The sequence below is a fragment of the Stigmatopora nigra genome, chromosome 21, assembly GCF_051989575.1.
Source record: "Stigmatopora nigra isolate UIUO_SnigA chromosome 21, RoL_Snig_1.1, whole genome shotgun sequence".
NCBI classification, from domain to species: domain Eukaryota; kingdom Metazoa; phylum Chordata; class Actinopteri; order Syngnathiformes; family Syngnathidae; genus Stigmatopora; species Stigmatopora nigra.
The window spans coordinates 8,541,965-8,562,388 of record NC_135528.1 but is presented as its reverse complement, the minus strand read 5'-3'; the positions used below and the strand labels follow the sequence as shown (position 1 = coordinate 8,562,388).

The following is a 20,424-nucleotide window of genomic DNA, read 5'->3' as shown; positions in this document are numbered from 1 at the left end:
TAGGAAATGTTTATCTCTATGGGGCCGCATCCCGAGTTCACTATCCTATTTTGTCAGTGATTAAAATAAGGGCCCTGTCTTTAGTCATATTGGCAGCTGAGTAAACATAGCTTTGCCCGGGTGATAAAAATGTTGTGTTTGTCAGGAAGTAAAAAGTCTAACACATGAATATCACATCTGCACAGCTCTATGCGGCGGGGACGTCCGGGGTCCTTGGGGCACCATCCTGAGTCCCGGCTATCCGGACAGCTACCCGTCATCACTCAACTGCACGTGGACTGTGGAAGTCAGTCACGGAAAAGGTAAGATGTGTGGAAATGATTGATGGCACAAGGCAAGACGCTCCAAAACATGAATTGTCCTTGTTTTGTTTGACAGGCGTCCAGTTTCAGTTCAATTCATTTCACCTGGAAGACCAGCACGACTACCTTCTGGTCACAGAAAATGGGAGTTTCATGCAACCTTTGGCTCGCTTGACCGGCAACGAGTTGCCTGCCAATATCAACGCTGGTCTCTATGGCAACTTCAAAGCCCAATTACGATTCATCTCTGACTTCTCCATTTCCTACGAAGGCTTCAACATAACATTCACAGGTAAAACCTTTTAACAAAAAAACATTACTACTTAAGCCATCCAACATTGAGCACAATCTATTGCCTTCAAGTCTTTAAACTTTAGAGTAAAACACTTGGTTATGTGCATTTTAAAGTTTAAACCAATTCAATTTAGGCTCACTTTAAAGTGTTATGTTGCATTTTCAAAGCTTTCTGCACAGCACCAAATAGAAATAGCAGACAAAGCTGTATTCTTACTAAAATAAGGTTGCCTCTGTGTGAAATCGGAGCTTTTTTAAATAAACACAAAGCCATTATACTTCATGAATGACAGTAGGTCTTGTACTTAATTATTCTATCGCCTTACTTGCCACTAAATCTCTAACTTTGTCTATAAAAAAAAGCCTGTTGCTATACAAAAACACCTTAGGAAATTAAAAAGTATACTAGAGATCCAAACTGCCTGTCAAAGATTGCAAAAAAAGTGTGGCGCCTTTCAAAAAATGTGCTTCCCGTGATGTCCGAATGGCACTCGTCACCCGCTGAAGGCTTCTAGTTCTTTTTCAACTGATTCCGACTGTGACTCATAAGTTTTTTCACCCTGTAAAACATAAATCAATTTGGCTTTCAATCCCCTTGAATCAAACCCTCCAAAAATCTCAGGTCAGACATTTTTTGGACAATTGTACACAGCTAGTGATTACTTTAAATGTATTTCCTCACTTTACAGTGTCGCATAAAAGACTCCGTGTTTAAGCTTGAAAAGAAAATGTTGGTGTGACTCCATATTAGATGGACTTCAAAAAATAATTTGAAAACTAAAGGGACTATTATACACATTTTTAATGACACAAACCTTACGGATAAACAAACATGGCTAAAATACAAAGACCTAGATGGCAGGAATTATCCTACCTTTCATTTTCCTACATTGTTTGTGCTAAATTGTGTAGAGGAGAAAAAAAAGGACACCTAACTTTGGATGAGAGGTGGTGTACACCTTGGAACGGTTGCGAGCCAACTCCCAAAGTGATCCAAATGTAGTTTAATTAGGTCCAGAGTGACTTCTCTAAAACAGACTGTGGTATTATACATCACAATAATATGGCTTGATGTTTGTCATTTTGATTCAAAGCATATGTTAATGCCACTAATGCACATTTAACTGCTCATTAATAATGTTAAGAACAATTCACAGGCTTTGAATGCCTAAATATCAGTTTTTACCATAAAATAGTGTCAACCGAATGCTTCTTGTGTATCGAACTGATGGTTTTTGATGAATTTCTGCACTGGAGTCAAGTCTATTTTTTTTCTTTCTCCACAGAATATACACTAGAGCCATGTGAAGATCCAGGGATGCCCCGATTTGGCCGTAGAAACGGTTACCTCTTCGGAATCGGGGATACGCTGTCCTTCTCTTGCAACATGGGCTATCGACTTGAAGGGGCGCCTGAGCTTATCTGCTTGGGGGGAGGACGCAGGATTTGGAGTGCGCCGATGCCAAGATGCGTCGGTAAGTACACAGTTTTGGATTAAATTATTTTAAAATCTAAAAGGAAAAAGCAGGGTTGTTGAAACAGATGTTAATTCCAATCGGGCTTTTTAATCCTAATTTGAGGAGTCACATTTTTTAAAGTATTTGGTCTTCATTCCAAAAAAAATAGAAGACAAGCCAGTTTAGTTTTTGGTTAAGGTAATTTTGATGCCAAATCTGAAACTACCTCACAGTGGGATTTCTAAATTTTCTTGCCCAGTCATTCCAAGCAAGCTGCACGATTTTGTACTCCGATAATTTTACTTGAACAACCCGTGGCTCTGCTGTTAAGCGTGATAACTTAATCTGAGGCACATGAGATTAAGTAGAATGCTCTTTGCCTTCAACAAAAAAAAACGTGCTATATTTGATGGAACTGATTCAGCTTTTCACCATTTAACGCAGCCATGCGCTTACCAGTGCAAGGGCACCGTTTAGCGGCAAATCAGGGTGGAAAAAATACAAAATAAAACACCACGACCAAGTGAGTTTAGCTTTGTGAGATTTGTGCGAGGCGCTGGACCATTTGCAAGCACATTGCTTGGCCTTGGGCCGCTCATGAAGCGAACCAAAACATGCAGTTTTAATGGCCTCTGACAAAAAGTAAGATGCAGTTTATTGCATGTTATGGTTCCGAGTTTTAAATCTCCGAGTGCACTAAGCGTAGTAGCTCCACATCTATTTTAATGAAGTAAAAGAACCTGGATGGAATCCAACTTGTGTGCTTGTTTTTGCACGCCTCTGCAAAAGCCGCAAAGCATGTTTACTTTTTTTTTTTTTTGGGATGCTTTCTGTATTCACGTCCAACCTCAGGACCCAATCAAAGAGATGTCTATTGGTAGGGATTACGGCGTATGTTCTCGGAGCAAACACGGCGGATGTTGGCCGTAGATCAGTCAAGATAGGATGCCAATGTTCAACCTTAGAAAAGCTGTCTTGGAGATAGCAAGAAGTAATAAGAAAAAACAAAAAAGGATTGCCTAGACAAGGGATCAGCATAATCGGTGCATGTGTTTACGTATAACAAGCACATGTTATTTGAAGGGTATTGTGCAGGCATGAAATGTAGGTATTATGAACAAAATAACACATGGAACAAAGAGATGGAGATGTAAAAATGAGGGTAAATGTCTGTTATGAAGACATCACTGGATGGCAAATACAAGTGGAAAAATAATTATCACGAAATACAATATAAAAACAAAATTGAATGCAAAAATATAGCTGTTGTTGAACAAAAATGGCAAATAACACTGTAAAAGTGTATAAAATGATACAGTATACCTATAGGAAACACAGTTGTGCAAATGGCAAATGCCAACAAAGGAAGTTTATTATCTTGGTGGTATAATCATTGAAAATGTATCACGAAAAAGTATAGTACAAAAGTAGTAATTGACAACTAGAGCCCGATAATGCCAGAAAGAAAAAGAATGACTAAATTGTGTCTACCAAAGAATAACATTGACTCACTGTGTTTGTTAACAACATAAAAGAGACTTTGTCCAATGAAGTGATGCTATAATTGATTTGTTTATGCTATAACACGTTTTAATATCAGCAGTGACAAATGCTTCCTCACAACTTCAATTGTTATCAGAGAAAACACCAGTCTAAAAGATTTCAAAAGCAATGGCATTGTTTTGGAGAGCTGGCATGCTTTTCTCTGCCAGTTTGCTGCCTTTCTGTTGTGACGAATAATACAAAGTGACGCCATTGCGTGCCGCGTTTCATCTGCCATAGAGCGTTTGCGTCTCTAAATTTAGTTCCTGTTGCATTGCTATGTGGTAGCGGACTCAAATAATCACATCTGATGTTGCCTCGCTTATATTCATCTCTTTGTGTTGTGTTGTTTTTCGGAGTATTTAATAAAGTGGAATAAAAACAATTGAATCTATCTTTTGGGAGCGCTTTTATAAAGGCATTATATAGAATTGTGTAGGTTCTCCATGTTTACATCTTCCAAGTAGGTCAAGCAGGGCGACATTGTGTCATTTTAGCATTAAAAGTTAGTCTTCATTTCTATCCCCTGTCTTACAATTTTCCCATTCATTCTGGTTATTTAGCTAGGATGTGTGTAAGGGAGAATAAATGGGAAAGAAAAGGAAAAATAGTGAAAATGATTGAAGTCAGCGAGGGATAAAGAGCATTATTCATAAGGAAAGCCAGGAGGAGAGAAAGAGACGGAGAGGTGGGGTAGAGAGGTAATTTTCTAAATGGAAAGCTGTCACATAGTGATTTATTGACGATATGACAGCTGTAATACGGCTATTACACAAGTAGTGACACGGAGGCGGGGTTTTTGGTGGGCTCGTGCGACTTGGTGTATTAACATGAGACGTGTTGTCGCAATGCAAAACGTAGACTACGGGGATGTATGTTCACCCAGTCGAAATGGGATTCGTGCATGTCATTTACTCATCGGAATTGCAGTGGTGTCTCATTTTCTCACAATGGAGGTAAATTGCTGACGGTACAGCACTTAAGCTTGGTTATTAAATTAGGGGCCCACAAATTCATATTAGGACTGCTGAGCCATTTGCGGGGGGGAGCAAGCCATCAAAATCGTGTTAAAAAAAAGTAAATGGATTGAAATGTGATCATAAAAAGTGCAAATGTGTTTGGGGTTTGAGATTTATCAATTTACTGATTTTTCAAACCTGTTGTTGTTGTGCTCATGTTAAGAATTTAACAGTATTGATGGATAATGACACTTATTTTTTAGGTAATCTTTGAAACATGGTCTTTATTTTTTGTTTCTTAGCTGAGTGCGGTTCCTCTGTCATGAACAACGAAGGCATTCTACTCTCTCCGAACTATCCGATGAACTACGACAACAACCATGAGTGTATCTACAGTATCCAGGTAAGAAGCCACTATAGTTATTCTCAAAGCAGCCTTGAAAGTCATTGCAAATGTCAGGAAAAATGGCCCTGATTGCTGATTGGCATGCATTGACTGTCTTTTTAATCTGAAATATGAGTTTCTGGCTCCTTTAGCTACAAATGAAGCATTTTAATTTCAAACAAATCCTAAAATAGACCTTTAATTCAGGTTCAAGCTGGTAAAGGCATCAACATCTCCGCTCGAACCTTCCACCTGGCCCAAGGGGACATCCTCAAGGTATTGACTCCATTTACCTCATGGCATTCCTTAAATGATCTTACTTGGTCATATGTGCTTGTTTTTGAATACTAGATTCACGATGGCAAAGATAACACAGCCCACGTCCTCGGAGCCTTCACAGGGACGTCCATGCTGGGTTTGACACTCATCTCCACTTCAAACCATCTGTGGCTGGAGTTTTACAGCGACCCAGAAGCCACAGGGGAAGGTTTTAAACTCGTCTACTCCAGTGAGTTCATCCCGGGTTCTTTTCACATTCCCTCTTTTTTTACCATGTGCATTTGGGTTTAAGCCTGCAGATTTAATTAGATCCAAAAATTGAGGATAATGTATTGCATTCTGTTCCAAAACATTCACAAATATTCCTATCATTAATACTGTATTCATGGTGTAGCTTATCTTCGAGGTAAAGCGGAAGATCCTGACTCGGGTCTTGCCAGGGTAAACACTATTTGGGTACGGCTTCATATCCTGCTCTCAAAATAGTTACGCACGAATAAATGTGAATCTTCTTAGCATTACCATGGAAACAGCTCAGATAGACTGTAGTACATCAAATGAGGAAGGATGCATCTCAGGCCTCTGTTTTATTAAATCCTGATGAGCAAAGCTTCCAAATCTGATATCTACGGACATAGGGAACCCTACCTAATGCTGTCATTTTGTTTCTATCCATCTCAGGTTTTGAGTTGTCTCACTGTGAGGATCCGGGTGTGCCACAGTTTGGATTCAAGGTCAACGACCAGGGACATTTCTCCGGCAGCAGTATTACCTACCGTTGCGAGCCCGGTTACACCCTCCACGGAGCCACCACGCTCAAGTGTATGACGGGAGAGAGGAGAGCTTGGGATAACCCCCTTCCTTCCTGTATCGGTATGTTACCATGGCAACGTGTTGACTCTTTATCTCCGATATTGATGGATTTTTTTGCTAGGCGCTGCTTTTTTACCTCCAGCCAGTAGATCTTTTATTCATAATGAATAACATCAATGCTACCAGAAGCCAATATGCGGTAGTAAGAGAAGTTTTATTTGCAGCTAGGTTTGTGGTTTTCCCAGGATATTATCAGCCACTCTAAAAAGCAGATTCATTCCGGAGATCTTATCCATTTTTTTCCCGAGCGATCCATTTGTTTCTTTGCAGTTTTTTAAGCGATAAAGCACAAAAAAATGGGTTTAGTTATCTCTCTTCACCGACGAAGAATTGTTTTGTTTTTTTAGAGAAACTTCAGTTTCCGACGTTAGTCACGAGCACATTTTAATCATTCTCAGGAGTAGCTCAAGGCATTTGTGAAAATCAAACAATGAAACCGACCGGAATGTAAAAGACTTTCAAGCAGCATTAGGGATTTAAGGAGGGCCAGGTGTGGTTGCTGTTTTCAAGGGTCCTCAATGTATCATTCAAATATAATTGAATTTCTTCCCAGCCATTTTTTTAAGCTTTGTACCCGAAGGAAACACTGCACTGAATAGTGATACCCAGAAGAAAATACAATTTGCCTTGCACTCACTTGTGATATTTATCTCTGCGGCATAAAGACAAAAAACATCCCCTGAAATTGAGTATCATCTAATCTGAAACAGACTTATTTTTTCAAAATGGATATGAAAAGCACCAAAAGATATGTGACTTAAGCCTAAACTGATGAATTGGATCTATTGGGTCATCAAGATATGCTATTATATATGATGCACAGTATATACCAGCAAACTATGGCCCGCGGGCCACATACGGCCTGTTAGGATTTGTAATTTGGCCCATCGACGTTGTCCAAATAGTTTTATACTTTTTACTTTAATGATAAGTGATGAGTAGGTAAATACTTTAGTCTTTTTTTCCGTTTTTGTTTCATATGTACTGTTAACGGATGCACTTTTTTATGTGTATCGTATCTTGTGCTGACCCGGCCCATCTGTCAAAATTTTAAAGTCCCCGGGCATGTATTTTTTGTTTATTTTTGTAATAATTGTTGGACTGTCTTTTTATATATGTATCTAGAAAGTCAAACATCAAAAAAAGTCAATGTAAATGTATTTGCTAGAACCACACTGATCCTCTACTCGTGTTAAGTCACCACCTTCATGTTTTCTGTTGGGACTTCCTGACTTGAGGTTAAATTCCCGCAAGCCAGACTAGTAATCGGGGTGACAGCTAAGATAACTGCAAATGTCTTGAAGACAGATGGTTGCAATAAGCAGAACAGCAGACATAAAAGTTTCAAGTAAGCTTCCTTCAAGCGCCGGCCGGCCCTCAACGCTCTTGATTTGAAATTCAGCTTAATAAGTCTCCTCCTTTCTTACTATCAATAATGGAACACTCATAAAACCCAGGGCTGATATTCTTTGACGATATTTTTTTAGCTGCCCCGTACTCGGACTGTAGCCAACCCCCCCTTTCGTCTTAATGTTATATTGCTTTATTTTTCGGTTATTACCCTTTTTCTGGCCTTAACACCACAAACCTTGGATTTTCCATCTCTTTTTTGTGTGTGCGTTTTTGTATGATTTTTTTTTTTCTTCCAAAATGGGTGTGGACACCTAAAATTGCCCCTCATATTCAAGCTAATATATTCCAGTGAGGAAGAGATGCCGTTGGGGAAAAGGGACATAGGCACAGTGGAGATGGAATAGAGATTGTGGAAATATACTGTAGAACTGTGACAGACAAAGATTGAGGGAGGCAATTTGTATTTAGCTGGCTGCTTTTTTTCCTGGAGGAACATGGACTTGTTAGTGTTTTCTATAATCTGAAAAGGGATAAATCCTTGTTAATTTTTGCCTTGTTTCAAAGCCACAATGACTAAAAACCAAAATATGATTTTGAGGTGCAAAAACGAGGTTTTAAACTCAAACTAATCAGAAACTAAACGTATAAACCCCCTTTTTCAATGAATAATTATCTACTGTAAGTACATTTTCCATTCTGATTTACATCATGTGATGCAATTGAGTACTTTTATTGTCATAATACAAGAATAATGAAATTCAATTCTTCTCTGTTAGCTGAGTGCGGTGGACGTTTCAAGGGTGAAACCACTGGAAGAATTCTTTCTCCAGGATATCCATTTCCCTACGATAATAATCTGCGATGCACCTGGACAATTGAGGTGGACTCTGGAAACATTGTTAGGTAACAAATACCCATTGCGTACAAAGTTTAGAATACCTTGTGTTTTTAAACTTACATTTCCCATAGTCTTCAGTTCCTGGCATTTGACACCGAGGCTAGCCACGACATGTTGAGGGTTTGGGACGGCCCACCCACCAATGACATGTCTCTGAGAGAACTCAGCGGGTCATTGTTGCCTGACGGCATCCACTCCACGCTCAACACTGTCACCGTTCAATTCGAGACTGACTTTTACATCAGCAAGTCAGGATTTGCCATCCAGTTTTCCAGTGAGTACTTCCTCCTCTCCTGCGAGTATCCCCAGTTGGGAGCATTTTTCTGTCAGATCTGAACAAGAGTCCCACACTTTTAACGGATGCGCCTTTTGCCGTGCAGGCTCGGTAGCAACTGCCTGCAGAGACCCGGGGGTGCCGATGAACGGCACCCGTAGCGGCGACGGCCGGGAACCGGGGGATTCGGTGTCTTTTCAGTGCGACCCGGGATACGAGCTCCAGGGAGACGACAAAATCACCTGCATACAGGTCGACAACAGATACTACTGGCAGCCGAGCCCCCCTGTGTGCATCGGTGAGTAGTCCTACTTTCAAACAAGAGGTGTCAGAGAGAAAAATGATTGATTATCTGTCTTTTCAGCTCCCTGCGGAGGCAACCTAACCGGCTCCAGTGGCTTCATTCTGTCTCCTAACTTTCCGCATCCCTACCCGCATTCCAAGGACTGCGATTGGCTCATCGCCGTCAATCCTGATTATGTTTTGTCACTTGCTTTCATCAGGTACTGATTTTTCTGGAAAAGGTTCAATAGTGCATCATTTTACCCAGTGTAAAGACAAGACAAATCCAAGGTATGGTTATTCCACATCTGAGCTCACTTCTACTGAATCTCCACTCTGACAGTTTCAACATTGAGCCAAACTACGACTTCTTGTACATCTACGACGGTCCGGATAGCAACAGCCCTCTGATTGGCAGTTTCCAAGACAGCAAACTACCAGAGAGGATTGAAAGCAGCTCCAATACCATGCACTTGGCCTTCCGTAGTGACGGATCGGTGTCTTACGCTGGATTTCACCTGGAATACAAAGGTAAGACCATCTACTAAACATAATGCACATCTAAGAGGACATTGAGCAGAAAGTGCAATTTTTATTTTTCATTTTGCTTCCCCACTTTGTAGCCAAGTTGAGAGAGTCATGCTTTGACCCGGGAGTGGTACTGAATGGAACCAGACTGGGATCAGACTATAAACTGGGATCGACTGTTACCTTCTACTGCGAGGCTGGATATGTTCTACAGGTAAATTTTTGAATAAATGCATACCTTAATGACTGGTATTTTAATATTTTGTTTCTTTTCAGGGTTACTCCACTCTAACCTGCAGCATGGGTGACGATGGCAGACCCGGGTGGAACAGGGCATTACCCAGCTGTCAGGGTATGCTTCATAATTTGATATTTTATTGTTTTCCACTAACGTTATACCCATGCCGTTTTAGCTCCCTGCGGAAGCCGTTCCACAGGATCAGACGGAACCGTTTTGTCCCCAAACTTTCCTCGAAACTACACCAGTGGGCAAATATGTATCTACTCCATCGCAGTTCCGCGAGAATTTGGTGAGTAACTGAGAATATAATTATTTCTGCAAATGTCATTAATTAGTCATGTGATTGCATTTCTTTTCTTCCCTCCTTCAGACCTGATTTTAATGAGATCATTTCAAACTACTACAGATCAAATCTTAGAATGTTTTAACCTTTGCGGATAAAAAGCCGCCGGGATATAATAGCTGATCAAAAGATTCCAGCTAGCCACTCATTTAATTCCAGGTCAGGGTTAATCAGTGAAGTGGTCCTGAAAGCGGAGGCAGGTTTTTCCTCTGATATGGTTGGCTTTGTTACAAGTTGCGACGCTTTTGGCTTATTTCGACTTAACAAATTGGGCCGTGGCATGTGTCACTTTTGCTCTACAGCAATCCTAGTGGCAACATCTCAAATAAATCTAGGAATTCCCATAATTCCGTTCCACATTTCTGTAATTTACAACAATTTGCTCAACTTTTATGACAACATATCCAAAGTTTAATCACTTATAATCTGAATTGAAAGCTACAAGTACCATTTTGGATCTGTCGCGATGTGAAGTGTATGAACTTTTAGTTACCTCGGTGTGTATATATATATATATATCACAATATGTTGTTTGACAGCGTATTAGCTAAACGACTCTGACTTGCAGTCAGTAATTATTAGAAACGTGGTCCAATTGTGCCTAGCGGCTGCCTGTGTATAAATAGGGCCTCCTTTCCAAAAGTGTCTGTGATCGCCCGTCTTATTCCATTTAGCCAACACGTTCATCAGACGCATTTTGATTGAGGGGAGCGAGCATTTATATTGTAAGCGATCGCTTGGATCCGCCCCCATGCCCAGCGGCAGTTTGTTTTTGTTGTTCTGGTTGAAAAAGGAAAAAAAGAACTGCCTGCAATTTATACTGCAGAAGGTTATTTCTTGAAATGATGACACCCCGCTCTTAAGATGAATGCCATTTTTTCCATGACTTTTTGTTGCTTGTACGTAGAACTTTGGTCAGTTGACCTTTTCTTTTCAATTTTGTGGGAGATTAGCCCAAGTTATTTCCTATTTTATGAATTAGTCTTTCAAATAGTCTATCATTTAATATGGAAACAAACCAATCCACTAAAGCACTTGCTAATAGGAGTAAATGCAACTATTTTGTTGTGAAAAAGGTGCTTTATTGTAATAGAAAACACAATATTATGGCTTCTGCGAGGTATTTCAAAAGTTTCATAAAAAGGTTGATGTGATGCCAGCTCTTTGTGAGCATTATTCAAACATGAAATGAGATTCTCCATCAAAGCGGAGCTTTAGCAAAATTATTAGCAAAATAGCACTTTCACTCTTCTCTTTTTGTTCTTGTTTTAAAAGCCAGACCTGCAACTTTCTTTTCAAACAAAACAGACTAACATCCTGAATATTATATATACATATTATAATATCTTTTTCAATACCATTGACGAAAATCAATGTACAAACCATTTTGACTGGGAGAGATGTTAGTTAAAAATAAAATGTAGTCAGAAATATTAATTTTGCAATAGTTGTTATGAAGCTGTTTGTATTTCATACATTTTAATATGCAGCATTTTTACAATAGTGAATAATTACTGCCAATCCTTCCAATTAAAATAGATTGGACATTTTAAAATTGTTATTATAGCATGGGCTACCTTTCCCCCTTGTTTTACTACAATATATTTTCCTGGGGTATCATTACTAATATCACTGCACCTGGACAGAAACCCATACAGCTTTAGATTTTCCAGGTATTATATGGGTGTCCTGGGTGTAATTCCCATTCCACAGTGGCACCTTTCATCATATACACCAAGGTGGAGAAGAAGCGCGCTGTCCATTTGGACGTTAGCTGGTAATTAACGACCAAGTGTCAGCGGCTCCCGCAGCTCAGATTGATTTTAAAGCCGACGTTAAGCCTCCTGATGGCTCTATCGGGCCAACACGGATTGTGATGCAAGATTCATGATGTACCCGCGTATCTTCTTGTAATGGCCAAAGCTCTGTCTAAAAAGGAATGTTGGCATGCTGCTTTTCAGGCATCATTGTCTCCAAGAACAATGTTGTGAAGTCAAGGGGTGAAGCAAGAAATAGCCAAGTGGTGCCTTGCAGCTATTTTCTGTACAGGCAATTACGGACCCTTTTTCGCAGTAGATTTTGTGGGTTTAAATGCCATGACCTTTTGGGAGAAAAGCTACATTATTTCAAAATGAATAGCTCATTATCGTCCGCATACATGTATGGATGTTAATGTACTAATTTGTCTTTATGTAGTTTGAGTTTAGTTGTCTAAAATTCGATAAAACAAACAACTTTAGTATTCGGAAAGAGATATTTTCTTGGAAATTGCAACATCTTAATACTTCATTTTAACTTTTTGCAGTGGGTTTATTGATCCTTTTCTTCTGCAAAAATCTGGATTGTTTTATACATATAAAGTGAAATGATAGAGTATTCGGAATACGTGCTATAAAAAAGTAATGGTAGAATGTTTTTTTATAGTAAAAAATGTACAAGATCCATAAAACTTTGTTAGAAATATTAACCATAGTACACAGTACATGTCCAATAGGGAGAACTGGTAATACCAATAATAATATTTGAAGTATTATGAATAAATCTCATTATTTTTTGTAAATATGACATTAGCCACGTGTTAGTAAGAAATGAAATCCTCCTTTTTGGGAAGTAAATTTATCTATCCCTTCATACTAAAGCTTAGAATTGTACTCCAAATTGTGTAGTGCAGATGATAACAGCCTGACATTTATTTGGTAGTCTGGAAGGTTGCCGGCAATGGAATTTTATTTACGCCAGCGTATTTGAAGACGTAATAACGTGATTACCTCCTCTTTTCACTGCCCTTTCCCGTCAATCCCTGGCTCATCCTCTTTTCAGTCCTCTTCGGTCAGTTTGTGCTCTTCCAGACATCTCTAAACGACGTGGTGGAGATCTACGACGGGCCCACTCAGCAGAGCACGTTGCTGTCATCTCTCTCCGGGTCGCACTCCGGTAAGGACTGATGGATGATTCTACTGATGGATGAAAACGTTGTGTAGGTGAGGGCAGGCGGGGTACGCGTGGGAAACCAATGAAATGTTATCTCGTTGCAGGAGAGTCGCTACCGCTCAGTTCGGGCAATCAGATCACCGTTAAGTTTACGACGGTGGGCTCGGAAACGGCAAAAGGCTTCCATTTTGTCTACCAAGGTCAGACCGGCGGATAAAAGCACACAGCCAATGACCTTATCGGGCGTTTTTATCGTTAGATTACTCCATCGATACAAAATAACGATGTTTTCTTTTTACTAGCCGTGCCGCGGACTAGTTCCACGCAGTGCAACTCGGTCCCGGAGCCACGGTTTGGACACCGTTTGGGCAACGACTTTGCGGTGGGGTCTTTGGTCCAGTTCGAGTGCAACCCGGGATACGTTCTGCATGGATCCACCGCCATACGATGTGAAAGTGTGCCTGACAACTTGGCGCAGTGGAATGACAGCTTGCCCACTTGTGTCGGTAACTAAGCAATCCCGTCCAATCAAATGCCTCAATGACTTCCATTGACAACGGTCGACATGATCTGTTTTCTATCATTGTCAATGGGAATGTTAAGATTGTAAATAGGCGTGACCGGACGTTTGGTCACCAGTATTTTGGTCGCCGGTCAAATGGTTACAGAGAGTTTACTGTTGAAAACAGCTCTCAAAATTAAATTCATGAGAGAGAGTTTAATATCTAAATATCTACTGTTTTTGACAGTACTTAGATATTAAACAGTACTTAGATATTAAACAGTACTTAGATATTAAACAGTACTTAGATATTAAACAGTACTTAGATATTAAACAGTACTTAGATATTAAACAGTACTTAGATATTAAACAGTACTTAGATATTAAACAGTACTTAGATATTAAACAGTACTTGGATATTAAACAGTACTTAGATATTAAACAGTACTTAGATATTAAACAGTACTTAGATATTAAACTCTCTCAAATGAATATAATTTTCAGAGCTGGTTTCAACAGTCAACTCTCTGTCACCATTTGACCGGCGACCAAAAGGGACCAAAATACCAGCTACCAATAGTCCAAGCACCATAAATAAGTACCATATTTTTCAGAATATAAGTCTTACCAGTCAAAAACAAAATGGCAGGTTCAGACGAATTATGAAAAAGTGTGTAAAGGTGTTTAAAATAACGATTCGATGATGTATCGGAATGACTTTGCACGATTTTCCTATTGATTCAGAGTCTGTCTGCACTAAAAACTGAAAATTGAACAATGAAAAAACTTTTTCAAACATAAAACATGTTTACTTTAGTGCTGACTGAGGTTTCCGAAATAAATATACTTTTTTGTCTCCATTTTGATTAGATTTTTTTCCATTGTGATATACAAAAATCACAATAATCTTCGTAAAGTGTAGCATTGGGATCACTCAAGATTGAATCATGATACCAATTGTATTGCCAGATATGAAGCAATACACACCTATTAGTTTTTACTGAGCTTGAGTCTTAGTCATAAGTTTACACTTTTTTTCTTCTCCTCCATCTTCTCAGTTCCCTGCGGGGGTGTGTTGAGTTCCCGTCACGGCACCATCCTATCGCCCGGCTACCCAGAACCTTACGATAACAACCAGAATTGCGTGTGGAAAGTGTCGGTCCCAGAAGGCGCGGGAATCCAGGTAACTGACCTCGCGTATCATTGACTTCAAAACTGAGCAAGCGGGCACGTCGGGACCAGATAAGACATTTTTTAGGCGGGGATGATGGACGGAAGGATGGATTGATGGACAGATAGGAAGCCATGCGGCATCCCGACAGGAGGCGATAGCATCTCATGCTAAAGAGATAACAGCTGATTGCGAGGGAAGCAGCGTCACCCTCAAGACAATGCGCAGATAACTATGTCTTTCACGCGCGACAAAACAGCTCAGATTGGGAGATATATTGCCTAGAGCAGGGGTAGGGAACCTGAGGCTCGGTAGCCACATGTGGCTATAGGGATGAGGGCATCTGGCTCTTTGCTAACCTGTGAGTTAGAATATGGAAACTGCTGATGATAGAACTGAGATATTACATCTAGAATTGCTTTAATTGTCATTTTTTCGCAGGAGACTCTTCTGGAATTGATTAGCAACAACATAAGAATTAAAAAAATATATATTATTTTTTTTCCACTTTAAAAGTGGTGAAATTACAAAAATATGATAATGCATGTATGTATTTTGACTTTTACATTCGTAGTATGGCTCACAAAGAATATGAATTGTTTGTGGCTCTCTTCGTTTTTAACAATATTTATCTAAACATACATTTTAGTATTTTTAATTAGCTGTGTTGTGGTAATGTTTAAATTGTTTATTTTATTTTATTTTTGCAAATATTACGAGTTACTCCCCCATTTCATTATATGTTTCATTCTGGATCCGACATAGAAATTGTATACAAATGCATTTTTAGGAGTCTTAAATGCAAAAAGTTTTTGCGAGTGTATAAAATGATGACTTTTATCGTATTTCTACTCAGGTTCAAGTTGTAAGTTTTGCTACCGAGCACAACTGGGACTCTTTGGATTTTTATGATGGAGCAGATAACCATGCACCCCGCTTGGGAAGCTACTCAGGTGAGACACTTTGTCCTTCATGGTAATATTTGCTTAAAACTCTTTGTTAGTACAGGAATGGTAACAAAAGTTGACATATAACGTTGACCCTATTACAGTTGGATCCGCTACAAACGATACATGCATTGCTTATGTTCTCATACACTATAGTTGTCTTTAATGATGTGTTATAAATATATGTAACACTGCAATGTGGGATGCCTTAGAAATATGAGCTGAACAAAAATCTAGGACATTCAGTAAATAATGAGTGTCATTAGCTGCATCAAAAATTGAATAATAATCCAATATAATGGTCATGTTAGTAAAAAAAACTCCAAAAAAATAGATTTTTATTAGACATATCACAACTTTTGTCGTAGCAGTTTTATTCCTCTAAAAAAAAATCAGAGTATTGTAATTTATTGCCCTACTCTATATCTGTCTCATAAAATTTGCAACCTGTGCCAAATTCCTTCTCCACTTTCCTTCATTTTTTTTTTTTTAGTATGTCAAGACTATTTTAAATTTACGGCTCTTAAAAAAATCCTCATTATTTATTGGAAAACTCACTTGGTTAATTATGCTTCATCATCCATTATTCAACAAGGAAATATTCATATATTTATATTGTTCTGTCATAATAATAATAAATGAGTTTTCCTGTGGAATGGGAAAAAGGAACAGCAGGGAGGATAATTAATCCTTCTACGTTGCTGCAAGCCAATCATGTCCATCGGCATCTTATAATAACAGTCACACCATCAAATAATAATAATAATGAAATGAAATGTGGAGATCTGCTCATGTTTAACTGTCAAAAGTGTTTGAAAATATCACAGAGCAATCTGACGAATGGTGGTGACATTTTAGCGGTGAGTAGCTTAGTGCAGGTTAGCGTTCCGGAACTTGAAAGGAAGTCACAAAGTGGAAACACGTTGAACTGTGACAGCTTGGCTTCAGACGTTTTCTTACTTTGCAACTAGGTCAAGCTGACATTTCTGCTTTCACATGAAATAGGCCCCCTCTGCATTTAAAAAAAAGGCTCTTTGAATCTCTCTCTTTCCAAACCAGTCTTTGTTGTATTTTCTTTTAAATCCTTATTTCCGATTTCTTTGTTTTAGGGACCACCATCCCCCCACTGCTCAATAGCACGTCCAACAACCTCTACCTCAGCTTCAGTTCTGACATCAGTGTTTCAGCCGCCGGCTTTCACCTGGAATATACAGGTATTTGTCAAGAAACTTCTTTTTTTTGGAGAGTATAGTAGAATTTTGGAGGAAAAAGTAGTAGCAAAACAGGCCTAAAGTACTTAAATATACATGTTTTATTCCAAATGTGACAACGTTGATAAATAATCCCTTATTAAATAAAATATATGATTTTGTTCTTTGGGATCAATGATTTCCTGTGCATAAATTGTTTAAATTTTCACCTTTATGCTTTGTACTTGCCAGTAATTTTCATAAAATATTTTCAGCAATTGGTCTTGAGTCCTGTCCAGAGCCTCAGACACCAAACTACGGAATAAGACAAGGGGATCGCTTCATGGTGGGCGACGTAGTACAATTTACCTGTGAACAAGGCTACTCTCTTCAGGTAAGCCCACCTCTAATTGTGTCTAATGGTGACATACACTTTCAAAACTGATGTTTTTAAAAATAATTTTAGGGGAATGCACATATAACCTGCATGCCAGGACCAGTTCGAAGATGGAACTACCCAGTGCCTCTGTGTCTTGGTAAGTAACAAATTACTACTTGTAAGACACATTAAATGGCAATACTTAACCCTTAATAAATTTTCCAATTGAATTTGGAGCAATGTGAAATATCTGTGCTGGGAAAAAACGGTCTACTGTATAAATACGACACCAATTTATGGAAATAATATCTGGATTTTAGATCCTTTTGATTCATATTCATATTCAAGTATCTCAGAAATACCACAAGCAATGATTTTGCTTTCCCTTCAAAAAAACATACTTGTACTCCCTATTAAAACCACAAATATGGAGGTTAAAATTGTGAATCAGGGGACGTCTTATACAAGAAAGATTGTAAAATTCAACGATTTTAAGGCAATTTTAAGGGTACGGCGAGAAAATACGGTAGTTAAAAGTACTGGACAACTACATGTCCATTTTCTGCTGATATTTTTGTGGGGGAAAAAAAAAAGAAAAGATAACAACCAGGACAAGATGTTTCCCAATTAACATTCTGTATCAAAGAAGCATGTTTACTGTTCCCGTTGCTTGACTGTCCATTTTCAGCTTTTGAATAATGCAAGCAACATCAGTGGAGAGGTGCCCGACGTGATTAGCTCTCAGTGTGAGTGAATTTTAAAGGCTGCGGGGGGAAATGAGTGCTCTTGGTCAGCGTGATTGCCCATGAGCTGCCACTGATGCATCTAAATTGGATGTTTATCTTTGACCTTGTGCTGCAAATTAATTGGATAGCGCGCCATGCCGCTTTTTTAGCGCCAGTGTGACGGGGAATCTATTAAAGACTCTATTTGCCATTCAAAAACAATGCGAAAAACAACTCAAAAGGTCCCCCGTGTTATTATTTCTTATTTTTTTGTTGTATTTTTCATATGTGCATCTACAGCTCAGTGCGGTGGGTCCCTGACGGATGTAAGCGGTGTGATTCTAAGCCCCGGTTACCCTGGAAACTACCCCAGCGGATTAGACTGCACTTGGACGGTCAACTTACCTGTCGGCTTCGGTAAGAAATGTGTGGGCTCTTTATTTGTTTGGTATTAGTGGTAAAAGCCAATAAATATATGTAGAGTAATGGCTTTTCCTACTGTTGTATGATTGTGTGTGTGTCTACCAAGAAATGTAATCATTTTTTATCGGAAAAATGGTTTATATATATGTTCTGTATGTTTGTTAATGGTGCTTGGGTCTTTATTTTTTATTTTTTAATACATTTAATTTGTCCTACAGAGGATTTAACATTAGTTGGCAATAGCCAGCAATGGTAGTCAGTGAGTTCAACTTAAAAAGATATACCATAGGCTACAATTGATTGATTTATGCCATGTTTCATTCCCAAGGCTTGGTATACCAAGGCTCATTATTCTACTTTTTTTTTGTATTTGTGTAGGCATTCATCTGCAATTTGTCAACTTCTCCACGGAAGCCATCCACGACTATCTGGAGATCCGAAGCGGTAGCCTGGAGACGGGTTCGGTCATCGATCGCTTTAGTGGGCCGCTGGTTCCTAAAGCTTTGTTCAGCACCACCCACCAGACCAGCTTTTTTTTCCATAGCGACTATTCGCAGAATAAGCCTGGATTTCACATCACTTATCAAGGTAAGAGATGCTATAATACAGTCTTTTTGGTAGTTAAACTTTCTTTGAAAATTATGTTATTTAAAAGAAAAATTATCAGGCTCATTATTGTAAAATTATAAAATCTCGGAAAGTTGTTTAAAATCGATGATATTTTTTTGTGTAAGTATGGCTTATGTAATTTTTATTAATTAACACACTTTAGAATGTAAGCTTTTACTTTCTAGAGCAAATAAATCCAGTCATTATTAAATTTTGTTGTTCAAGATTAACAAAAAGTCTTCATTGCTATTAAAATGTGTTCTATAGTGAAAAGCACCTTGTTTATTTCTCTTCTACTGGCCTGTACTGTCCACATAACTTACCCAAAAGTGGTTCCATTGACTAACTAGCTTTGGGTTTTTTTGTGTATAGCCTACCAACTCCAAAGTTGCCCGGACCCTCGACCATTCCGGAATGGCATCGTTATCGGCACCGATTTCAGCGTTGGAATGACAGTGTCCTTCGAATGTCTTCCCGGCTACTCCCTGATCGGTGACGCATCTTTGACTTGTTTACACGGGATCAGCCGAACCTGGAATCACCCGCTTCCACGTTGTGAAGGTAAAAAAAAACAACAAAATATGACTCATAAAATAACTACTGCGTACAGAGAACATTTAGGCAATTACAGCAAAATGAATATCCTTCCAATTATGTTAGCAATCTCATTTTCCCTGGGTTACCTTTTTGATATGGAAAGCAGGTTGCTTTCATAACTGGACAAATGCAATTTTTATTAGCGCTATTTGAAATGGAGAATCATTACAATAAAAACGGGAAGAGCAAACACAATTAGGGGGAGTGCCTATGACCTGCAGCATTGAAAATATTCATTCCAAATTTATTAGAAAATGAACTAAAAGGAGTGTTATGATGAACTGCAGTTAATTGCGGCGGAAAAATAATATCACCGATGTTTAACAGACTTATTTTATTAGGACTTTTATACAAGTACTGTTCTTGTGGCAATTTTGAGGACTTGGGATTTTATTACATGTCCCTTAATGTGGATGATTCCCTGTTGTGGTGGTAAAACAACATCAACGATATAGCCAAAGGGGAACTGCAAAAATTGGAATAAATATAAACGTTGATGAGGTTGAAGGCAGCCAGGAGCTTAAAAAGTTCAGAAAAGTGTATTACCCAATGGTCGTAATACTAAAAGGTGTATAATGTTTGCTATTATCGCCCCTAACAGCTCTTTGTGGAGGAAACATCACTTCACTAAATGGGACTATTTACTCTCCCGGTCACCCTGAGGAATACCCCAACTTTCAGGATTGCGTATGGAGCGTGAGAGTTCCACCCGGACACGGGATCTACATCAACTTCACCGTACTGAGCACGGAGCCCATATATGATTACATCACTGTATGGTGAGTTGCCATTCAGTTGCGTATAATCATTTGGTTTCAAAAAGGGAGAGTTTAATATCGAAGTACTGTTTAATATCTAAGTATTGTTTGGGATCTAAGTATTGTTTACTATCCAAGTATTGTTTAATAACCCTGTACTGTTTAATAACCCTGTACTGTTT

General features: G+C 38.9%; 1 protein-coding gene across 1 annotated transcript in view; it reads left to right on the top strand.

Annotated features, from left to right (window-relative positions):
• Window positions 1–20,424, top strand: part of LOC144214730 (CUB and sushi domain-containing protein 3-like) — a 170,253-nt gene that overhangs the window by 123,582 nt on the left and 26,247 nt on the right. The window contains exons 19-45 of the mRNA XM_077743354.1: window positions 186–302; window positions 379–594; window positions 1,883–2,071; window positions 4,857–4,957; window positions 5,147–5,215; window positions 5,291–5,447; window positions 5,900–6,091; window positions 8,221–8,347; window positions 8,414–8,616; window positions 8,723–8,914; window positions 8,981–9,119; window positions 9,242–9,429; window positions 9,522–9,640; window positions 9,703–9,778; window positions 9,840–9,956; window positions 12,831–12,944; window positions 13,046–13,141; window positions 13,244–13,447; window positions 14,502–14,626; window positions 15,471–15,567; window positions 16,671–16,775; window positions 17,027–17,145; window positions 17,218–17,287; window positions 18,156–18,272; window positions 18,657–18,866; window positions 19,260–19,448; window positions 20,086–20,263. Coding sequence (XP_077599480.1) covers window positions 186–302; window positions 379–594; window positions 1,883–2,071; window positions 4,857–4,957; window positions 5,147–5,215; window positions 5,291–5,447; window positions 5,900–6,091; window positions 8,221–8,347; window positions 8,414–8,616; window positions 8,723–8,914; window positions 8,981–9,119; window positions 9,242–9,429; window positions 9,522–9,640; window positions 9,703–9,778; window positions 9,840–9,956; window positions 12,831–12,944; window positions 13,046–13,141; window positions 13,244–13,447; window positions 14,502–14,626; window positions 15,471–15,567; window positions 16,671–16,775; window positions 17,027–17,145; window positions 17,218–17,287; window positions 18,156–18,272; window positions 18,657–18,866; window positions 19,260–19,448; window positions 20,086–20,263 — 3,826 coding nt within the window. The remainder of the gene's footprint in view (window positions 1–185; window positions 303–378; window positions 595–1,882; window positions 2,072–4,856; window positions 4,958–5,146; window positions 5,216–5,290; window positions 5,448–5,899; window positions 6,092–8,220; window positions 8,348–8,413; window positions 8,617–8,722; window positions 8,915–8,980; window positions 9,120–9,241; window positions 9,430–9,521; window positions 9,641–9,702; window positions 9,779–9,839; window positions 9,957–12,830; window positions 12,945–13,045; window positions 13,142–13,243; window positions 13,448–14,501; window positions 14,627–15,470; window positions 15,568–16,670; window positions 16,776–17,026; window positions 17,146–17,217; window positions 17,288–18,155; window positions 18,273–18,656; window positions 18,867–19,259; window positions 19,449–20,085; window positions 20,264–20,424) is intronic.